The following is a 23855-nucleotide window of genomic DNA, read 5'->3' as shown; positions in this document are numbered from 1 at the left end:
TTGGATCTAGCACATGAATGCGGCTTTGAAGATTTGAACGAACGGAATATGCAGTTGCAAGCAGAATCGTCATTTGATGAGGAGACAGAGCCTTTTGTATCAAAACAGCTAACATTAAAAAATATATCGAAAGCTTTTTTTCTATTTCGAACAAGAAACATCCTCCTTGAAAACGATCCTGACATCGAACGTAGTGATATGATTTCTCGAGGAGTTAACACAGCCATTAGCTGTTATAAATTGCTCAAAAACGACAAGAGGAGAAGACGAACAATGTTGGACAATTTTTATAAGCCAGATCCATTTTTACCAGCGAAAAATTATGATGATTCAGATTAAAATCAATTAAAACAAGTAAGGAAGGGCTAAGTTCGGATGTAACCGATTTCTTTGTGGATTGACCGATATTTTCGGTAAAAAGTCAACTATGGGCATTGGGGTTCACATATTCAGTACCTAGGTGTTTGAACAGTTTTGGTTCGATTTAGACAATTTTTGGTCACAAGGTGGCATACTTTAAAAGTATTATTCACGCAAAGTTTTACCCCGATATAATCATTGTTGCTTCATTTGGATAGTGGAAATTGAAAAAATCAGATGAAATTTAAAATGCTGTTATATGGAAAATAGGCGTGGTTGTAATCCTATTTCGCCCATTTTCGTACTATAACATAGAAATATGAAAAGAATGTTATGTAACGAATTTTGTTGAAATCGGTTAAGCAGATCTCAAGATATGGGTTTTCACCTAAAAGTGGGCGGTGCCACGCCCACTATCCATTTTTATGTATAAATATATGTACTAGTTATGTTTAAATGAAATAAAAGGTTAAAAATGCATTTTTAGTTTAACAAATTTGGAACCGATCTTATTGAATTTGTATTAAAATAATTGATTACTTATACGGCTTTCGTTTAACGGCCAAGTTTTGTGGCACGTAACATATCTAGGCCGTTAAGCGAAGTATAAGTGTACATACAATACTTGTAGAAATCGATGAAACCTAAGCACAACTTAATGACTAAGCATTGATAAATTTATATTTCAATTTTTAATATTTTATATTTTTCTTTTCGCAATTGTACAATCATAAGCATATATGCATATAAGCGTGCCCGTAATAGGTGCTATTACGTGATATTTACCTACATATGTACGTATGGCATTTATTTTTTCAATTACCTTAAACATCAACCCATACATACCCTTATGTGAGTTGGTGCGGTTTGCGCCAAAAATAATATGCTATAATAGGGTTTTTCTTAATCTACTGATGTACTATACTTTAACGTCACGACGATATAGACAAATTGGAGAGTCGGAGTTCTTCGGAGGTGAGTCGAAGCATTTGCTGCTCCTCAGAATTGATGTGCACGAGCTGTCCGCTATCGAAATTCAATAAGTTACTTATCGTTGGTCCCTGATCGCCGTCTCCGACGGTATCAACGATGTTCGCAATGTTAGCGTTGTTGCTCCTTGACAGGTTTACCATTGCCGCATCGTGGTTGTTATTGGGTGGTTGTTCGAATGATGATTGCGGTGACTGCTGTTGTTGAATCTGCATGTGATGTTGGTGTTGTTGTTGCTGCAGTTGGGCATTCTGCTGCGATTTTAAATGGGTAAAATGTATTTCACATTAAAAAATAGTGGTATCTCTTCAATCACCTCATGGTTTGGCGGAAAATTCCAATGCGGATTCTGCGTTACAGCTGACATAGCAGTGGCTGTTGCCGTTAACAAATTCTGCAAATTGAACTGGTTGTTGCTTGCATTAAGATTATTCATTGCTATAGCTGCTGTGCTCATATTGCCCATTACCGGTAGGACATTGGAATACTTTTCCTCCCAATTTGTTGCCTCTGTGTTGCCATAAAGAAGATTATGATATTGCTGCTGCTGTGGCTGATGCTGATTGTGCTGTGGTTGTTGATGTAAATCCTGCTGTTGTGGCAGTTCAGTTTGACGCACATACTGCCGCGAATGGAGTTGTACTGGGTGTGGCTGGCCACCTCTATATGAGTTAAACTCGTTATGCATTTCTAGTGGAATGGGCATTGTATCAGTATTTGCTGGAACTCCTCCTACCAAGGTGTTCCCTCGATATTGATGACTAGGCGACATCAATGGTGTATTTCCCCCAGCAGCCATGTTGTAGGGTGATGGTGTATTTGGAAGATTGTAGTTATTCGGCGGTGATAAGGGCTGGGGAGATGGAGTCATCTCCGAAGTTCCACGATATAAGTTAAATGGTTGGGGTGATGCTTCTGCAAATCACAATAAACTTTTAGTTTGAGTGTCCAAATATACATACACTAGGTAGAATCTTTTGAACTAAAATAAAAGTTTGATCAATTGACCAATTAAGAAAATTTTTTTTGTGTTATTAAATCATATCTTTTTGCTTAAAAAAAAGTTACGTTTTTTTCTAATTATTCAATAAACAAAAGCCACAGAGTTCATTTTCATTTTAAAAACAATTAACTTAAACGGAAAAAGTATCCGCTCATCAGCCAGAACACAATAATATCAAGTAATTATAAAAAGTTTAATAGCTGGTGGGGTAGCCTCGAAATTTTAGAGCTTCTGCTAGACGTTTACGTATGGAAAGTACTAATTTTCTCGTATCTTGGGCTGACATTTTACTCCATTCGTCCAATATAACGGTCTTGAGCATTTCTTTGCTGGTAATGGTGTGTGTGCGAATTCTGCGCTCCAATAGAGCCCATAAGGTGATTGTGGAGGTGAATGTAGCTGTTTTGTAGCATTGTAAAGAAGCAAAAGGCGAACAAGTTCCGCTGTATGCTTAGGGTCATTGTCCTGTTAGAAACAAAACACGTTTGGCAATCGTAATTTGTCAGTACTTTTCTTCATTTGTCGTTTTAAAATATTTAGATAAACAAATTTATTCATTATATTTTCGATAAACTCAATGCCACCAACTCCACTTGCTGCCATACACCTCCTCAATTGACCATAAGCATCCCCACCATGCTTTACGGTTGAAGTAAGATTTCGAGCTTCAAAGGCCGTACCAGTTTTTCGCACACCATCTGTCTTCCTTTTCCAAATATACTATATTTGGTCTTATCCGACCATAAAAATGATTCCCAGAAAGATATAGGCTTGGTTATATGTTCGTTTGCGAATGCAATGCGCTTCATACGGTTTTTTAAGGAAATGAATGGCTTTTTGCGTGCCACTCGCCCATGATATCCAACCCTTTTTAATATTTCTCTTGTTGTGTCGCTGCATATTGATTTTTAAATCGTATTTTTACATCTTCTGCTATTTGGGAAGCGGTTAAACTCGTATTAACTTTCGCAAGAGATACAACTTTGCGTGTTTCCCGATCAGTCGGACGTCCAGATCGGAGCTTTGAAGTAATAATTCCCGTTTTTTAGAAAGTCTGGATGACGTATCGCACTGATGACTCCATTCTGTTGACAACTCGTCCAATTTCACGAAAGCTTTAACCGTCCTCCCTTAATTTTAATATTATTTTCCGCTCATCAACACTTATTTCTTTGCCTTTTCCACTCATTTCGATTAAAGCTGAATAATTCGAAAAATTTACTCACAAATTGCAGATTTTTCCTTCGATTATCTAAATCTGTATTATTGACAACAACGCACAAAAAATTATCAGGTGTTAAACGCGTAGAAACTATTGTACAATAATCTAATGTAATAAGCAGTGAGCGGATACTTTTTCTGTTTATTCTCCATTAGTAGAATTCAAAAAATGCCGTTAACTTTGCAAACGCACATAGGAATTCCATGAAATTTGGCGACTGTAATGCTATTAGCATGCACATCTGATATTCTGAAAAGAACTTCAAAAACGCATATATTTTATTAATATTTTTATTGAAACACAATCCACGAATTGGTGAGCGGAGACTCACTCTACCTAGTGTATGTTAACTTAATACAATCGACATATGTACATATATGTATCTCTTTATATTGCGTGGCGTGGTATTTCTTACCTCTTGGCTCGGTCTTAATCGCTGGTATATTGGGTGTATTCCAATTTGTCATGCCTATATTTGTTAGAAAAAAAAGGATTAAGTACAAAATACAAAAATAAAAAATGCATAGAATTAATAGTAAAGATAGCAAAGAAAGGTACTGGCGATTTCGAAAGTAAAACTTTTTATACCCTCGCAACCTGTTGCTATAGAGTATAATATTATAGTTTTGTTCACCTAACGGTTGTTTGTATCACCTAAAACTAATCGAGCTAGATATAGGGTTATATATATATAAATGATCAGGATGAAGAGAAGAGTTGAAATCCGGGTGACTGTCTGTCCGTTCGTCCGTCTGTCCGTCTGTGCGTCCGTGCAAGCTGTAACTTGAGTAAAAATTGAGATATCTTTATGAAACTTGGTAGACATGTTTCTGGGTACCGTGAGATGGTTGGTATTGCAGATGGGCGTAATCGGACCACTGCCACGCCCTCAAAACGCCATTAGTCAAAAACAAATAAATTACCATAACTAAGCTCCGCAATAAGATATAAGACTGTGATTTGGTACACAGGATCACATTAGGGAGGGGCATCTGCAGTTAAAATTTTTTTTAAAAGTAGGCGTGGTCCCGCCTCTAATAGGTTTAATGTGCATATCTCCTAAACCGCTAATGTTATAATAACAAAATTCACTGGAAGCAAATTTTTTTAGAACCTCTACCCACAGTGAGAAAATGGGCGAAATCGGACTACAACCACGCCTACTTCCCATATAACACCATTTTTCCATCTGATTCTTTCACTTGCCACTATGCATATCAAGCAACAATGATTATATCGGGGTAAAACTTGAGTGAATAATAGGTTTAAAGTATGCCATCTTGTGACCAAAAATTGTCTAAATCGAACCAAAACTGTTCAAGCCCCTAAGTACTAAATATGTGGACCCCAGTGCCAATAGTTGACCTTCTACCGAAAATATCAGCCAATCCACAAAGAAATCTCAAACGAGTATACCATTTGACTTTGCGAGAGTATAAAATGTTCGGTTACATCCGAACTTAGCCCTTCCTTACTTGTTATACATAACATTAGTTAGAGGAAAGATATCATTTTCTAGTTGATAACAAAGTTTAGTATTTTTTGAGTTTTCGTCTCCTAAGTACTTCAATATTTGATATTACTTGGGTGCTATTAGACCTTTCCCATTCCCTGGCGATTTCGAAAGTAAAACTTTTTATACATAACATTAGTTAGAGGAAAGAGATCATTTCCTAGTTGATAACAAAGTTTTGTATTTTTTGAGTTTTCGTCTCCTAAGTACTTCAATATTGCTATTAGACCTTTCCCATTTAAAGACTGAAAAAATGCGCCTGCAAATACTATATTCTAACCTATATCTTCATTTTAAAAAATTTCAACCGTTTTGTCAAAATATTAAAACATTTAAATGTATAATAATGGATAAGTTCAGTTAGGAACATCACCAATTTTAGAAATCTTTTCATATTTATATTTCACGAGTGGTAACTATTTTAGTACTAAGTAGTATGTACGGCGATTTATCTTTATACACGGAATGATCAGAAAACATATCGAAAGTTTTTTATTTCAAGATAGATATTGAATATATTGACGAATGGTGAGTGTCACACGGTTGTTGTACAATATGCTATCGAAATTGGATTTGTTCAGCCTGTAATTTAGCAAGAACCCAAAGACCACAAGACGTAGGTGAACCGTAAAAACACACAATATTGGGACTGACTAAAAAAGGTATGAAAAGATAATTTATTAGGATAGTTTATTAGTTCATCTTTAAAAATATTATTGTTAATTGATAACGTATACTTTCATAGCTTTAATTAACAAGTTTCAACTTAGGCAAATGTAACTATCCGGATCTTTTGGTACGAAGTTGCTTCGATTCATGACAGTGCATTCTTACATGGAGAGTATTACATAAATATTGTGGATGAAAAAAAAGCATGCAAAGATTATTAAGCGTTTTATTTTAGCATGGCGCAAAAGCAAAACAATATTTAAATATAAAAGCAAAAAGCTGTAAGCTCAGTAAAATATCGTGAGAATAAAACGGGAGTGCATGAGCATACAAATAGAAGATAATTACTGATAGTAAAGATTGTTTTTTAATTACCTTTTTAGAACGAAGGAAATCAAATAACATTCAAGCCATTGCCAAGATTTTTAATAGAACTTTATTTTGATATTTTTCTACCACTAAAAATATTATTTCTTTTTTATCTTTTAAGTGTATAAATTATATATCATTTCTTCACTATAAAATTTCATATTCTAAAGTAGCGATATACTCATTTGTATATACGTAAGGCAAGTGACTAAAACATTTGACTTCCGCATAATACGCTAGTGCTTTAAGGTATGCTCAATTCACAATAGATATGGGATCAGAAAATGTAAATCATCTATGAGATACGACCCATATATTTTCTACTACCGTGTGATAACATGACCCTTGCATTTCAATTTCAAAATATTTAATTAATTCAACCTTCCGCTAATTGCCCTAAATATTTCAGAAACATAGTGGAGCAGTATTGTACTTTTGAATCGGTTTCCTTTTGAAGTTATGGCATTTCAATTACTTAGTTTTAGGATTCGGTCATATATAGTAGCGCTTCTCAGGAATTTCTTCTAAGTAAATACCAGTATTTAAATACCTGTACCTGCCTATGTATACACACAGGTATATACAATATTACAATTTATTACTTATTTATAAAATTACAGCAAAATGTTCAAGTACATTGCTAAAGTGAAATGTTTCTGGTATAAAATTGGCAATATTCCAAGAGCTTATTAAAGACGATTACATGACGATACAATGTGAGTAAATGGAATTAGACTTTTAGTTATGTGAAAAGGCACTCACACGCATACTTATATATGTATGATACGTGTGTATATTAATTCAATCAAGTCAACATGTGCATTAGAAAATATGGACCACAACCAAAAGATTCTTGCAACCCCAATTATAATCAAACAAAAATAACACCAACACCGTTGCCAACCTCATAATCACAATATAGTTAAAAAGACAAAATGCACTTACGACCACCCGGGTGATCACTTTGCTGTTGCGGCGAGAAATGCATTGTATCGCCGTCAGTCCTTTGACGTTTTCGTCTCAATTCCTCTGGTCCTATAATCAAAAGAGTTATTTCTTGATTTATTTTTTTTTAACAAACAGTGGTATAAATTTCGTACAAAGTTCTCTTTTAAGTACTTCATCAATATTTCAGTTACATGTGTAATTTTAATATCTAATAGATCTGGCTTAATATTATGTTTTTATAAAAAAGATAAAATGGATATAAATAGATTAAACCGCGGGTTTCCAATCCATATTTTTCATTAATAAGATATATAATAAATTAATGTATGTTCAAATTGGGCGAAGCTTGAATACAGCAAACCATTATTTTTATATACATACATATGTAAGTACTTTGACGCCTGTTCGGTCGCGTTTTTAATGCCGATATTACCATCACCTGTGGACTTCATTTATGTCTCAAACAGTCTCAGTATTATATAATATGTACCTATGTATGTGCGTAGGTATAGATTTTTACACACATATGTTTCAATGTATGTATGTATATGCATAATACTCTACATAAAATATATGGAACATATGTATGTATTAGATCAATATATTACAATTATTCAATACCGGGTTTTTGTTATAAAATCAATTAATTGCACAATAATATTTTATTTTTTATCAAAAACTAATTGCCGACATTGTTTTGTGGTATCGTTTTCATTTCAAATTTTTACATACATATGTATGTAAGTATGGACATTAGTGTGTTTTCATCATTCGTTAGGTGTTTCTTTGTAACAACAATATATATTTTCAGAAGTTTTCAATTGATAGTCCATGATCCAATTTTATAATTGAATCATATTGATAGTCAAAGACACTACTTCATAGCGTGATATATTTTAATTTTCACATTTCGATTAATGTAAGATCGATGATCAAATTTCGTCAAATTAATTATAGAAATCCCCAAGCTTCGGAAGAGCTTACTGATTGTTCCTTATTTCAATTGATGCAGTTCGCTGCTGCCAAACGCCTAGCGATTTCATCGGGGGTTAAAATCTCCCCCGCATCAACTGCGGCGTAATACGCAGAAGCTTCGTCGAATTCGCTGGCTGTTGCATGGGGCGGTATGCTGGTATATAATGCGAAATGTTCTGCTTCTGTTAAATCTACATCGGGATCGAGTTGGACATTGAAAGCCCCTTCGCATAAGTTACGCAGACTTTGGCGGTCAGCTATCGCTACTAGTTCCATATTTCCCTCACATATTGGAATATCAGCAAGTTGTAAGGCTGAAACAGTTTTACGGTCAAGTGTATTGCTTAACGTTACGGTACTGGCATGTGAGTACTCTTCGTTTTGTGGCAGACTATTAATACTGTCGCCTTTCAATGGTATGTGTATAACATCAGCGGTCAAACGTGATGGACGTTTTCCCGAAATGCTACTTACACTGCGACCAACTGGGCGACTTTGCTTAGTTGCTTTATTAAATTCTGTTTTAGAAGGGCTTGTTGGTAAAGATATAGGCTGAAGAGATTTTACAGATCCGCGATTTGGATCGTTCATTCGAAATTGGGAAATACTTGGTTCACGACTTAAATCTGGAGTAGTGCCTTTGGAATTTTGGGCTACGTCCTCACTTTGATTGAGGTCAGGCCTGCTTTTACGTCGTGAAAAAATCTTCGAGAAAAATCCGGATTTCTTTTGTTTAGGCAAAGTATTTGAGCCGTTGAGCGGCTTGGAGGGCAAACGTTTTGAAAGTGGCGACTGATCTGGAGTCTTTTTTATTATTATCGGAGCTGGCGAACGAGATCGGTAATCGGCTACAACGTTGATATTCTCTTGAATTGAATTGCTTTCAGTAATTCCATCTTGCTTTCGAATACGTTTTGGTGGAAGAGGAGGTAATTTCTCTTCTTCTGCAGCAGTCACGTGCATGTGCGGTGACAAATATTTTGGTGGCAATGGACGCGGGGGTGACACGGTTTGCTTGGTTCTTTGCTGCTGACTTGGCTGTTGTTGTAATGGTGGTATAGGAAACTGCTCCAGTGTAGCCAATGCAGCATCGGCACTTAATGCAAAACTTCCATTACGGTCATACTGTGTATCCTCTGGAGCAAGTTGAGAGGATGGAGGAGTTGGTGGCATTAAATCACCCAACGGTATATTAACAGGGTTCTTAAAAGCTCTTTGCAAACTGCTGTAAGTAGCTGCATCATCAAAACTATCATCTACTTCCATAGATTTCTTCTGACCATCTAGTTCAGAATTCTTACCATTCATTTCACTGAGCATAGCTTTATATGTGTCACGTTGAAGCACATGTCGTGTATAAATTTCGTCTAACTCAGCAGCTTCATCCAGTAGTGCTGTAAGAACTTTATCCTCGTCAATAGAAGCAATGGATGCTGCACCATCAGGTGGCGGAGAACCTTCATTCTCCTGTAATTCATTGCTCTTCATCCATTCATTGATTTTATCATTAACAGAAAGTTGCTTCTGTTCTTTCGCTGCAGTATATTTGACCCCTTCCAACTGCGAACTTGCAACTTGTTCAACTTGCAACTGTGTTTGCACATTTTCCACTTTAGACTCCTCCGATATTGCAACATGCTGTAGCTTTGCATGAATTGGTTTCATATTAAGTTCCTGTTGCTCTAACTCCCTTACTTTCTCATCGATTATCGCATCAATTTCATTCTCTTTACGCCGTTTATCGGCTTCTGCTGCTTCCACTGTAATGGAATTATCCAAATAACCCTTTATCCCTTCATGCGAATCCGCAGTTGATGTGTCCAAATTTATAGCCTCTCCAAAACTTGATTTTTTATCATCAACTGTTTTTAATATTTCTTGAAATACGTAATCGTCTGGCCGTTTGAGCATACGACGCAAATTTTCTAAAGAATACCTACCCGACTTCGCTGGTTTATATTCAAATGTCGCGGGGTCACTAACTGCTCCATCTGAAGGTCTTTGCAATTGTACCAATACCTATAAACACATAATTAATTAGATTGACTATTATTTTATGAAATCAATTATTATTTTGGGCCGAATACGAAAGCAAACATTTTAATTGAACGTTTCACAAATACAATACTATATTTATTGGTGATTAAATAAAAATAAAATTTGTGTTTATTTTTCATAATTTTCAAATTATTATTTAAGATTCCAAACTATCCGAGTCATTGCATTTTACTTTACGTATGTATTGTATATGTAGGTGTTGTACATATAAAATTTTACTTAAGCACATATAAATATGTATGTATGTTTTCGTACAGCAATTTTTTATATGAAGTTAGTAACCATATGAGCAGAGCACACTCAAATATATACATATGTTACATAATGTGTTTAAGACTCACCTCGACTGGCGTTGTTATGCTTGTATTGTGGTATTTTGGTGTTCTAAATGTAATCGCAGTTTGTTTATGAACATCACTGTGCTCAAACTGACCATATGCTTGCCAAATTGTAACACCGTCCTTCTCTTCAAAAAATCGCACGGCAATGTCCTCTTTAGCTACTTTCTCGCAGAGTAGAATAATTTTTGTGTTCCCTAAAACCGAGGCCGAACACTCACAAATTCGACAAATAACGAGATCCGACATGGCCTTTTTATCATAAATTGGCTCTGAGACTACAGGTGACAGTGGTACTGTGAAACGACCCATGTCACCTTTCAAAAATACTTGGAAACACAATCTGACAGAGTTTAGATCTATACTAGTTGGCTGGAAACGGTGTGAAAATCCGGCTGAAAAAAATTATATAATGTTATATACATATATACCACCAGTATTACAACGACATCCGGTTTTACTCACTTTTGAAAGGATCAACACGAATATCTTCTCTTGCTTTCAAGGCACTTTCAATATCTTTCTTCTTTACACACTGTATTCCCAAATTACCAAATACGGCACGCATCGTATCGCTGTTAATTTCCAAGGTGCAAACACCCTTTTTACAACCCTCCTTACCTACCAAATTGTGGGGATGAGGACTGAAGGAGAAAATGTTAATTTAAAAAATCTCCCAATCAAGGTAAATATTTAAATTCTACATATAATACAAATTTTGTCGGTTTTTAGAGTAAATTGACATAAAATAATAATCAAAAATACCCTTTAATGCGCAGTTTCTTACCGGTATGGTGCGTCCTTGGTCACACAAGAAACGACAACTACTGCTCGCCCCTTATAACCTACAATTTCGATCGTAGGAAAGGTTTTCATTTCCGGGGTCGAATTCACGCCCGGAATGGAACCAGCCGAACGACCCTCGCATTCATAACGAAATCTCAATGCTTTGCTTGCAGGTTGTTCCACAATTTTAACGTACGCCTTTTTAGCGATTTTTTTATTTGGATTTATTTGCTGCTGAGATGAAGAAGTGGTGTCCGTATGTTGTTGCTTCGTTTGATCCGAATTATAATTCATATTTTGTTGTTGCTGATGCTGTGGGGATTGATGTTGCAAATGTTCCTCATTTGGGCTTACCCTTGAGCCCCCGCCTATATTGGCGTTACTTTGGCTAGGATACATAATAATTACTTAAAATAATTAACTGAAAATAAAAAAGAAAATAGTTTACATTGAATTTAGTCAAAATACGGTTACTCCTAACAATTACATATTTATTTAACAAAAAATTTGTACGAAATTTCAAAAGAACTATATAATATACAAATCTCTAGGCTTTTGATATATTAATTTTACTCTTGCAGCCCAAGTTTTTTGCTAACGTTGTCTCTTTGATCTTTTCAACACTCTATGCAGTAAAATTGTGAATTGTACACCAAAAATAAATTCTATTACTTCTCCCAAAGCAGACAGATGTTGCGAGTTTTCCAAGTCGTATCTCTTTTCCTCCGAAAAATTCTGTTGATCACAATGTAAGGAGTCAGCAAATACTAAATCTCAACTATTTTCAAAAACGATTTCAACCATCTCCGGTCCACGAGAGATGGACCGCGGATGCGCGAAAACGAATCAAATTTTGTACATATGTATATCGTGCAAAAGAGAGAACCGACAACCAGAATCGACAACAAAGCCAAAAATACATTTTTTGTACCTCCGAGAAAAAAAAAACAGCACAAATTAACGCGAAAATATTAAAACATATGCCAATGTATTCATGTAGTCGTCATAGTATGTATAAAGTATCTAGAGAATAGCATTTGAAAATTTTGTAAAATTATGTGATTAAAAAATATATTGCACTGAACGTAAATCAATAATATAATAACAATATTCTCAGTGATACGCATATATGTAAGTACATACATATGAATTTAACCCACATATGTATGTACATGCATACATTTACTTAGTAGTTTGATGCTTTTTACTTATGGATGGATATATGTATTGTATGTAAGTATATGCATATACACCTAGTTCAAAATGGGTTTAGCATATGTACTTATTGCTAAATGAATTCGTTAATAATCGTATTAGTAGAAAAATCGGTGTTACTATTGGTAAATAAATCGCCGTTTGTTATTTGTCGAGAGATCAGTTCATAAGTACATACACGAAATCTAAATTGGACAAGGAGCTCGCCTAAAACATTATGTTGCAAACGCAATAATAATTATTATGAAATGCACAATAGTATTTTATTAAAATACATATTAAAATGCATAATATCCCAAAGGAGAACTTTTTATATGTACCTAAAGTACATGCGAATGAGGAAAATAGCCTTCTGACGTCCTCATAATCGACGTCACTTCTCAGACAAATGTATCTCCATATGTACAAATGTATGTTTATTCATACATACAACATTAGTATTGTGGGACCATTTACTCGATCTAGCGTGTAGGTATATGCATGTACATACTCGCACTTATAATGAGAAGTACCTATATCTACAAAGACTACCATTTTGAGTCTAGACAATTACGTAAATCATCAAAAATAGATCGTCACACCAATTCATCTATCTTCATACTATTTTCATAGAAGGCTTACATAGGGGTCATTTGAGAAATTCGATAAAGAGCGTACTTCACAGATTCAAAATTTGCAGATATCACAACTGGGACTTTTTGCCATAATGCCCGTTTGAATAGCGATTTCTTAGATAACATAGGTTAAAACTCATAAAACATAATCCGTTATATATGAATATATATCTAACTATGTATGTAATCACTTGAATTATTATAATATACGCTTGTACTGCACCGACTCCAAATGGTCGATGACTTTGGGAGCAGTTCTTTTTATAATCCTAAGAATTTCGCTCCTTATAGCGTTTTCTTTTATCGATGAAAATTTTGCTTTCTTATTTGGCAACATTATATAAATTTTTCATTTTTTACATGACAAAAGAACAAAAAAAATTCAAACCAACTCATTTGCAATATCTATTACTATGCTTAACAGAACTGATCGATTCATTATACTTAGTAGAAAATTTCATTTGGAAAAAATAACAATCAAAAACGAAAAATAAACATCGCCTGGGAACTCTCACCCTTACGTTTTCAGCAGGGCTGAAAATGTTGAAAAAGAAAACGCTATTAGTATTTGAACCCACGTGCCACTAAAAGATAGTCGCGCATTCAATACGTTTGGGTACGGTGGGTAGCATTTGATTTTCGTCAATTACTTTGGAATAGGTATGTATATATATGTATGTGCATATGTACATAAATATATACTTATATATATACACACAAATAAAAAGACGAGGTATTTTTTTGTAATGTTCTTATGAAAACTATGTTCTCGATCGAATTTTCAACAAAGTTTATAGTAAATATGGAGAAAAGAATACAAATAACGTCATTTTGTCTAAAAATACATACTTATATATGGTAAATATACATAATGCACATGTGAACAAATATTCTATTTGGAACCAAGCCAATGTTTTAAATCGATAAAAAAATCTTTATATTATCGCGATTGGGGGCCTTTTAAAACTTCTACATCATCAGACAGCACCTTGTCAACTGGTAGTATATGTATTTACTTTTCACATTCTATGTAGTACATACATACATATATGTGAATCTGGGGGTTTCTATATTGCAGATTATTTGCCTTAAAATATTTGTACATTAGAATCATATACTGATATCCATTTTACTCCATAATTTTGTAAATTATGTAAATTCCAATCTATCCATTAAAAATGATAACACACAATCCCATATTTAGATAGAGCCTCGATTTAGGTTTATGTATGGCGGTAACGTGACAGAAACGAGCGATTGGTATTATCTGCAATCACATTTGTTCAGTTTTCACTTTTCATTTCATATGAATTTCGAATTTTTCTCAATGGCATTGATAAATAATTAGTTTTAATTTAATTTTGATTTGAAGATTTTGATTTTGATACTTTAGTTTCAACCCGACCTAACAATATTCGTCAAATGTGAATTGTACTGTTTTTTCTTGTAACTCATATGTAAATTAATTGCGATAGCACAGTAATAGAAAATACACAAGCTGTTGAAACTGATCACCATATACATATGTATGTATATATGTATATATGCATTTATAGGCTTATAACCGCGCTTACTTATTATACTTCAATGCACTTGGAGAACTGTCGATAGGAGGAAGAAGTACTTAATTACCGAAAATGATTTTACCAAACTCATGCGCGCGAAAGTATTTTCTTTGGAAATATTATTATACCGGAATAAAATGACAGGTTTATTGCAATATACCTAACAACAATTGTTTTTTTAATTAACTGGCGCAAAAAGATTTCAAAACTCACAAAACGTTGCTGGAACTTTAGTTTTCCGAATTGTACTATTTCTGGATCAAAACAATAAAAATGTAATAATTTTAACTGCTGTTTGCCTAGCAAATATAACGAGGCAATGCGTTCGCCATGTTTTGCCGTCGAATACTGAATGTGAGAATTTTTCAACAAAAATAATTCAAACAAGTAGGGGAGTCCTAAGTTCGGATGTAACCGAACATTTCAGTCTCTTGCAATTTGCAAGAAACAAAGGCGGAGGAACACCTTCAGGTTTTGGCAAAACTTTATATCAAACTAAGGAAAGTATCGCCGTGATTTCATCCATTTAAGGAAAGAGGATACACTGTTATTAGAAAAAGATGTATTCTAAATTTCAGTAAGATTTCTTACATATTGACCGATAGATGCAGCATAAAGTTAACCGGAGGTTCTGAAATATTTATGTTGGATATATGTTGGCTAAGGGAAGTGTTGACCTGCTTTTACCCATTTTTGACACAAGTTATAGTGCGATTCGCCCATTTTTGCAGTGTCTAATAGAAATATGTTTCCCAAATACACAAATTTTGGTTGAAATCGGTCGAGTAGTTCCTGAGATATAGGATACCATCTAAAAGTAGGCGGTGTCACTCCTTTTCTGAAATTTTCACATCATATCCTATAAAGCCCTTTCTCTACCATCCCGGTTGTTAAATTTAATGCTTGTGGCTCATTTATTCAGTGAGTAATCGTACCATAAGTAGTTTTCAACATAACCGTTGTATGGTAGTGGGAGTGGTTAATATCCGATTTTACCCATTTTCATAGAGCAGGAAGAGGTGATAAAATGACTTATTCTTAGCTAGCTAACTAACTAGTATACTCTGTTACAGCATGTTGCAAGAGAATAAATATTTCAGAATTGCTAAAGCCAGTATAACATACACGTATACGTATGACTTTTGTGTATCTGTTTAGCTTAGAATAATATAAGTATTAATATACATACATACATATGCATGTTCATATACCCCATGAAATAAATTTCATTTGAACAAATTATTGTCGTTTAGTTAAACTCCTTTTTTATATTTGTTAATTTAAGATTAAAATTAACACTGGGAATTGCTAATTAGTATTTAGTAGTTCTGAGTAAAATCTGAACATGTTGGGATCGCGGGACATACTAATAATAAGGTTAGTAAAAAATTTTTATTTATTCTACGACAGCGTATTTATATATGTAAGTGATTGAATGACTATCTATTATATGCGTTTGCATCCATATAACACGCTAAAATATCATCGAACTTAACAAATCGGTTCAATAATACATAGAAAATATATTTATGTATATATGTATGGTAGATATCTCAATAAATACATTTATAAGTAGGAGAGTATTTACACGTTGGTTGGAAAGTTTATGCGCTCGAAATGAAATACTGGTTTTGGTACGAAATCAGATTTTATCCATAAAAAGCTGCAATAATATTCAGAGTTGATTGTTTTACTTTTCTGCAGATAATCAATCAAAAAAATTCTGATGCCATAACCTTCTTTGCTGATCGTTGTGACTTCACCTGCTTTGGAACTGAACAACAAGCTTCGGTCCACTGCGAATTACTTGTAACTTTGCATGTGTTCTCACGGCAGATGTACCGACTTGAGGAAAAAAATTTGGAGCTAGTAGTGCTATTTCTTGGTGAGTCCAAACAACTTTTCAACCAACCTGTATATTCTTATATGTATATGTGAATAAAGAAAATTTTAATTCTTTATTAGTGATTCACGTTTTCTACTTTCAATGAGCAAACATTTTCAAAAACATAAATACCATGAAAACATGCCAAAAAGATGAATAAGCCATGCGGGAAACCTGTGGACGAACGACTACTGTTGGAAAAACTCTTTCAAAATGCGATATGCGATAAATATGTTTTTACGAAATTTTTTTATTAATTATTGCTTAGGTATGTGAAGTATTAAAGCACTTTTGACTTTAATGAAATATAAATTTCCTCGAATGCATTTAACACTTGCTACGAGACTTGATGTGTTCATATCGTATGTATGTACATATTTATATATACAAGATGCGTTCCAAAGTAAACAGTAAAAAGGTAACAAAGTAAACTCTAGTGGCGCCATCTACATGTCGACTAGTGCGTTAGAATCTGCTATCCTTTATCGACTTCCAGTAAAAATTTCATGACATTTCATCTATTGGAAGTGAAGTTATTGCGTTTTAAGTTTCAGTATGTTTTTGTCATCGGTGCGAAAATGAGCTTCGAACAAAGAGCCAACATTAAATTTTGTTTTAAAATTGGTAAAACTTTTACCGAAACGTTTCAATTGAGGAAACAAGTTTATGGCGATGATTGCCTATCCCGTAGCAGAGTGCACGAGTGGTTTCAACGTTTTCAAAGTGGTCGTGAGGACATCAATGAGAAATGAGCCGAAATCCAAAAAAATGGCGCCTGGAGAAGTCAAAAGTGAAGACAATGCTGATTTGGTTTTATTATTCCAAGGGTATTGTCCACAAAGAATTTGTTCCACCCGGCCAAAAGGTTAATGCGGTAGTCTACCTTGGAGTTTTGAAGCGTTTGGTGCGCCGTATTTGACGTGTTCGGCCCGAATATTGCGAAGATGGAAGTTGGCGGTCTCATCGATCGACGCTTGTGGCCGAGTATTTGACCAAAAATCACATTTTAACAATCAACCACTCCCCGTATTCACCTGATATGGCACCGTGCGACTTCTACCTTTTCGAAAAAATGCATTTTCCGATGAAAGGAAAGCGTTATGCAGACGTGGAGGCCATTCAAAAGGCTTGCACCGGCATGCTGGCGGCCATACTGGGCAACGAGCTAAAACACAGAAGGAGACTATTTTGAATAAAATTAATTGATTTTGCCGATACAACCTTTTGTTCTGTCTTTTTTTTTAAAGTCCTGTTTACTTTGGAACGCACCTTGTATGTACATGTCAGATTGACACCTCAGTTCGTTTCTCTTATAATGAATTGTATTCAGAAGGAGTTGGCCGCGAAGTTTGTAATACTCAGAAGGAAACCTCGGAGACCCTATAAAGTATATATATATATAAAAGATTAGCGAGACGAGCTGAATCGATTTAGCCACATCCGTCTGTATGTCTGTATATACTCGAACTAGTCACTCAGTTTTTGAGATATCGATCTGAAATTTCGCACACGTCTCTTTCTCCACAAGAAGCTGTTCATTTGTTGTAACCGTCAATACCGGACCACTATAGCTATGTGTGGTATATAAAGAAAATACACATTTTATTTAGGTATATTTCCGAACCTTAGAACATAGTAGCTATGTTAAGATCAAGTTATTTAGCATACTTTCAAAATAGAGGGTGTTATAAGAATTTTATGTAATAAAATTAGTAGCATGAGGTGGTAAAATGTAAAGTTTCCAATGAGTTTGGTTGAGTTAGCGTACAGTTTATAAGATATACACGTATTTAAATTATAAAGGCAGACCAATAACATGAATGAATCCGTCTTACCATTCGCATAATTTTGATAATTTGATTCGTAACTAAAACTACTATACTGTTGTGCAACATGTTGCAAGGGTATAAATTATTGTAAAAAGGCGCTCATTCAAATATTGTGTGTATATACTATAATTTTTTGTATGACTAAATCGATTAATTACATAATATAACTATTTACTTACATACATACATATTTTGGTTTTATTTCACCATTAAAATTAATAAAAGAGCAATTAAGAATCCCCTTTGCTTATAATAGTTTGCGTTAAATATAATAAAATTTGGCAACATATAATTTTACGATAATATTTAAATTATTTTATTGCATATTGTTTAATTTAAACATGAAGGTGAAAATTTTAAATATATCCCTTTGTCCCTATTATTTTTTCTAACACTGTATATCATTCGAGGATATACATTAATAAATACATATGCACAGTGTGTACAAACATATTTTTATTATTGTTTGTAAGCTTTTCTGCAGTTTAAGCTCTCACATCTGTATGGTAGTTAAAATATTGAAAACGTATGTATGTTTATATGTATGTATATGTAAATATATGTATGTTATACATATATTATGTACATTTATTAGTTAAATATTTTATTAAAATTAAAATCTGGCCACTTTTTAGCACAAACACTTTTAACTGCAAATATCTAATCGGACTACACGTTAACGTGGTGAGTAAAAATACTCTTATATTTATTCCATTTGACTTCAGCATACTTATGTACATATGTACGAAGATGTTTACGTTCCGTTAGACGTATAGCAGTTGCTAACTTCATACATACGAGTGTACATCGTATGTATGTTTGATTAATAAGCCGCACTCACAACCGTTCACCATTGAAGTTAAGTCGACAATGAATTGAGTTGGAAATTCTTGCACCTATTTTGAATGCACACACCAAATATCAGATATATATGTATGTACATACATACATACGGTAGATATGCTTGCGAGTAGCGTCGGTTGATGTATCGCTCGGTTTGGTTTTAGCAATTCCTTGTAAATAACTTTACTTGCTATTATTGGAGTAATACTCATTTGTCTATTCATATAATATATATACATAAGTATACATATATATATATATATATAGATATGTGCCCACATATTAATGAATACCCTGCAAAAAATGCGGAGTGAGTCCGCGATTATTCGCAAAGGAATATCTGACCACTGACTTCCTGAAGACTTAACGTGAAAAATCGGTCAGAAGGGCAATTTCTGGTAAATGGTAGCATTGATGAGAAATGTAAACAAAGATTCAAATTTATCTCTGACTATATTCTAAAGTAATTCGTTCGAGATTAATTAATATATGTATAAAGAAATAAAGAATAATCCGGGTATACTCTCTTTAAAGATTATTCACACAATTATTTACAGGGTATTAACATTTATACACATATGCACATATGTACATATGTATGTATGCATATGCATATCAAGTATTTGACTTTTTTTTTGTTATTGTTAATGCTGCCCTAATGCACGCTATGCGCCGATAAGCGACGAATCATTTCAAACACACATTAAATGTTCTCTTCATTCGAAACTAGTGAGCGTTGAACCTAGAAAAGCTTTTCCAGTTTTATTGTTAATTACATATAAAAAATGAGGGAATTGTTGAAAGCTTTCTCACACATGATAACAAAGTTTTGCCAGAGAATGTTAATAAATTTTATTAAAAAGAAGAAGAGAGTAATAGTAAAAAGTTTTTATATTTGTAGGTATTTTGGCTAATTTACATTGACTGCTCTCGAAAGGTGTGGTGTTGATCGTATTTTAAGTAAAAACGTTAATAAATAACAATAATCGTAGTACACCTTCATTGTAATGTTTAAATTTTGCAACACCACGTACCTGTATGGTTGATATGGTTCACAATTTAATATACATTGAATAATAAGGATTGTACATCTGAATTTTTTATAAGTACCATTCTATTTACATGCGCCGAGCTATGTAATCTATGTTATTCAATTGAATTAACGGATGAATTTCAGTAACGTTCATTGTGTGAAAGACTAAATACGTTTGTATACACAGTAGGGTTCAATAATAAATATATGTTAATATAATATTTTCTGCATTTATTACTTTTGTGTGTAATGGTGTATTATTCACCATATAAAAGTTTTAATTAAAGATTACAAAAACAATCAAAACCCTTTACATAGGATGAGGGTTTGAAAAACTTTAAAGAATAATTTTGAATAAATTTTATTTTAGTATTAACTCTATAATATGTAGGTATGTTCCATTACATGCATGCAAATATAGTACGAGTATATTATTATAACATTTTGACCCATACCCTGCATATTTACATACATATATGTATGTATATACCAATATTCATTTGATTATTTTACCGTGAATATTTTTTATGTACATATGTATATACATATGTATGTAGATAGCTACTTTACAATGTACTTGTATTTTACTTTTTTTTTTTGCTATAGTCCGTTGTGGAAGCTGAAACCTGTCTTGCACTCAGCTTTTAAGCCTAATACCACACGATTGCCTCGATTACGAGGAGAAACAAAGATGTTACAACTTCGGCACGCAATCAAAACGAATAATCTGATCGAAGTAAAGTGTGAAAAAATAGACAATTTCTGAATATTTCTTAAATATTTTTGTTTTTTACTTAAAATCATTTGATTTTATATGCAAACCCAAATTTCTAAACAATACCTAAAAGGTTTGTTTTAAGCAATTTTAATGATGTTACTAAATTAATCAAAAATCTTTTGTTTAAACTGTGAGATGCAAAAACATATTTATTATGTATGTATATTAATATTACTATTACTTTGTTAATAGATATGTATATACATACATACATTATTTGAAAATTGAAAGCTAATAATATATACAAATGCACATACATATACATATATAGCATGATCCAGCATGTAGCTGTGTTGCCGAGTTGTGAGTCAATCATAATGAAACTTGTGGGAAAGTCCAGAGTAATACACGACCTAATAATTTTTACTTTACTTTTAAATTTATCATATTGACTTAGGAACGTGCATGCAAATAAATATTTATGCAAGTGTATTCGTTTTTGATAGTGGGTGACGCTATTTTAAATAGTATTGATACGTTTAGCAATAACAACAAAAACTCGTTTGGTCTGGGTATGTTTTAATAAAGCTGTTTACGAAATCAAAACTATAAAAACATAAAAAGACAGCACATTGTTATGGATTATACAAAATCTAAATGCATAATATTCTAAAACATAAAATGTTGCCAAATTGTCTTAATCATTAGAAAGTAACAAGCGCTAGTATTGGTCCAAAATTCATAGCCATATCTCAAATTCTGCAAAATCCGCACATAAATAAGGAACAATATAAAAATGTGAAAATACTTCCATCTCATCTGCCGCTTTTCTCATGTCTATATACATACATATGTAATTGCTTACACTAACTTATTTCTCCATATACTAGGTTCTTATATGAATATCATCAGTTAAGAATTTATCTTTAAATAAATGTTGATGACTACAATTCCCCTTAAATAGCCTAAGATTGAAAGGATATACAATTTTCAATAATACATATGAATCCATAATAATATTATTTTTGTGGCGAATTTAAGATGTGTAAATTTACCTTTTTTTTCATATCCTGTTTAATCTCCAAGTTCTCTAATTGTAGTTATTTTAAATATTAATTCCTAGTTCACTGTTTCACTTTTTCTCACTTATTCGTATATCATATTCTTTTACTCTCAGTAGATTTTCGCACACTAACACATATGTTTATTAAGTATTTACTGGTAACTTTCGTTGACGGGAATACGTGATCGGTATAAATAAGCCGTAATTGCACTGAATGTATAATATAACATTTATATGTGTATATGTTAATGTACGTATTTACAAACACACATTACATATAACCAGAGAATGTTAATGAGACATACATAAGCCACCTCAAAAGTGGGAACGCGGCCGCTTTAGCCACAGTTTTATTATTATCCTTTGCTCAATAAGCATACGCACATACATGAGTTGAAGAATTTATCTACATATTAAATATTTATTTTATTCTGCGGTTTTACTAATAATCCTCCATTTTAATTCAAGAGATTATTTGTAAATATAAATTATGAACTTTTTGTCATATCAGGGAAATTAAAAACAACAATTTAAGAATATTCGATGTGTCTATTTATAGTTTTCCCCCGTTTCACACATTGCGTGGTGTATTTTTTTTTCGATGTTATATTTTTCGCTGTTCCCTCATGTGAAAACTATAAATAACTTGTAGTACTCAAAAAGATTTGATTTAACATTTGCGCCTTCTCTATTCATTAACATTCTCTGATCAAACGAGACGGGAAATTCACCAGTTTGCAACTAGAAATTCCTGTCTACACATAAAATCCAATTAGACTGAAAAACATGAGATTTATACCAATTTTAAAACATTTTTATACCAGTGGTTTGGATTTGTAATCCAACAAGAATTTGTTGCCTATTTTATGAACATTCTGTTGGACATCAATAGGAAAAGGGCCAGTCGGCTGACTGTGAGCTTGCTAAAACATATATAAATATCCATATATATATGCACATATTTTTTTATATATTATATATTCCATACGTGTGTATATGTATACGTATATGCACATGTGTGTGTATACGAATCCGTTAGCAATATGTTCGCGTGGTATACATTTAATCAATATCTTTCTGCTTTATATTGCTCGTAACTTACATAAATCACATTTTTTTTAATTTTACTCATTTCAGAAGTGTATATTCACTCACAAAATCAACTATGAAAAAATTTTATCCGATAAATACAAATCAACAAACTGTAAAACACGTCAACGACATTAAAACACTCCGCCACTGTGAACTCAGTAACAAACGTCAACGAAACAGCGTGAAAGCAAAACGCGGACTAAAGGTACAATTTTTAATAAACCGATCTCTTAAAAATTTTGAGAGTCTTGTCCATTCCAGAGCTTCGGTGCTCTACACTCTCTAAGCCACCTCCCTTTATTACTATCATTGTTGTTGTACGTCACATGTTACATAGGGTTATCATCTCGGCTATCGTTTTATACGAACATATGTAGATGTAGATACTATATAACTATTATACGTACACATGTATATAAATTTGGAAGTAAATTCACTCGTCAGTTGAGCTAGTCACGATCGTTGACGGCTCGTACACTTGGAGTCGAATGCTAATGTTTGTTCACTGAACGGTATTAAACCATGGAATAACTTCTAACTAATCAAAAGCTCACATAAACATATTTGAAATAAATATGTATATGCTTTAGGATAGATATGAAACTATACTGAAATAGAAAACACCTCAGTAACAAAATTGCACCAGAAATTTTGAAGAAATTTTATACTGAAAGTATAATTATCTATACTGAGTTATCACTTTTTGAAATAGTTTACCAAATCCAAACTCAGTACCACACTGTGAAAATGGTGCAGTGACGGGCATG

At 33.3% G+C, this 23855-nt stretch overlaps 1 protein-coding gene and 1 long non-coding RNA gene across 13 annotated transcripts; one reads left to right on the top strand and one right to left on the bottom strand.

Annotated features, from left to right (window-relative positions):
- Positions 1 to 836: 836 nt before the first annotated feature.
- dl (REL proto-oncogene, NF-kB subunit dorsal) lies at positions 837 to 23304 on the bottom strand. Of its 11 annotated transcripts, none has more exons than XM_036369650.2 (10): positions 23099 to 23297; positions 21989 to 22206; positions 11233 to 11652; positions 10911 to 11089; positions 10449 to 10840; positions 9990 to 10068; positions 7072 to 7161; positions 3991 to 4044; positions 1667 to 2265; positions 837 to 1604 (listed from the first exon to the last, which is right to left on the bottom strand). In XM_036369650.2, exons 3-10 carry the CDS (start codon positions 11628 to 11630, stop codon positions 1293 to 1295), a joined length of 2103 nt encoding a protein of 700 aa, XP_036225543.1. In that variant the 5' UTR covers positions 11631 to 11652; positions 21989 to 22206; positions 23099 to 23297; the 3' UTR covers positions 837 to 1292. The 11 variants fall into 11 exon arrangements, with proteins under 11 accessions (XP_036225543.1, XP_036225551.1, XP_014086506.2 ...); XM_036369658.2 differs by having other exon boundaries at positions 837 to 1601; XM_014231031.3 differs by lacking the exons at positions 837 to 1604; positions 1667 to 2265; positions 3991 to 4044; positions 7072 to 7161 and adding an exon at positions 22796 to 22919 and having other exon boundaries at positions 7177 to 10068; positions 23099 to 23304.
- LOC118682180 (uncharacterized) lies at positions 12077 to 16822 on the top strand. 2 transcript variants are annotated; one of them, XR_011395464.1, is made up of 3 exons: positions 12077 to 12464; positions 16330 to 16510; positions 16591 to 16822. It is a non-coding gene; the product is annotated as an uncharacterized lncRNA (long non-coding RNA). The 2 variants fall into 2 exon arrangements; XR_004977902.2 differs by lacking the exon at positions 12077 to 12464 and adding an exon at positions 13559 to 13720.
- Positions 23305 to 23855: the final 551 nt, after the last annotated feature.

This window comes from Bactrocera oleae, chromosome 3 (assembly GCF_042242935.1).
Source record: "Bactrocera oleae isolate idBacOlea1 chromosome 3, idBacOlea1, whole genome shotgun sequence".
In the NCBI taxonomy this organism is placed as follows: domain Eukaryota; kingdom Metazoa; phylum Arthropoda; class Insecta; order Diptera; family Tephritidae; genus Bactrocera; species Bactrocera oleae.
The sequence above is the reverse complement of the archived record's forward strand: the minus strand, read 5'-3'. Positions and strand labels throughout refer to the sequence as shown.

Coding starts and splice junctions, on each gene's coding strand:
- dl (XM_070106865.1), bottom strand. CDS start 11,630: ATGTATCCTAGCCAAAGTAACGCCAATATAGGCGGGGGCTCAAGGGTA. Junction 10,841..10,910: donor TCGTGTTGATCCTTTCAAAA/GTGAGTAAAACC, acceptor AATTTTTTTCAG/CCGGATTTTCACACCGTTTC. Junction 10,069..10,448: donor GCATAACAACGCCAGTCGAG/GTGAGTCTTAAA, acceptor ATGTGTTTATAG/GTATTGGTACAATTGCAAAG.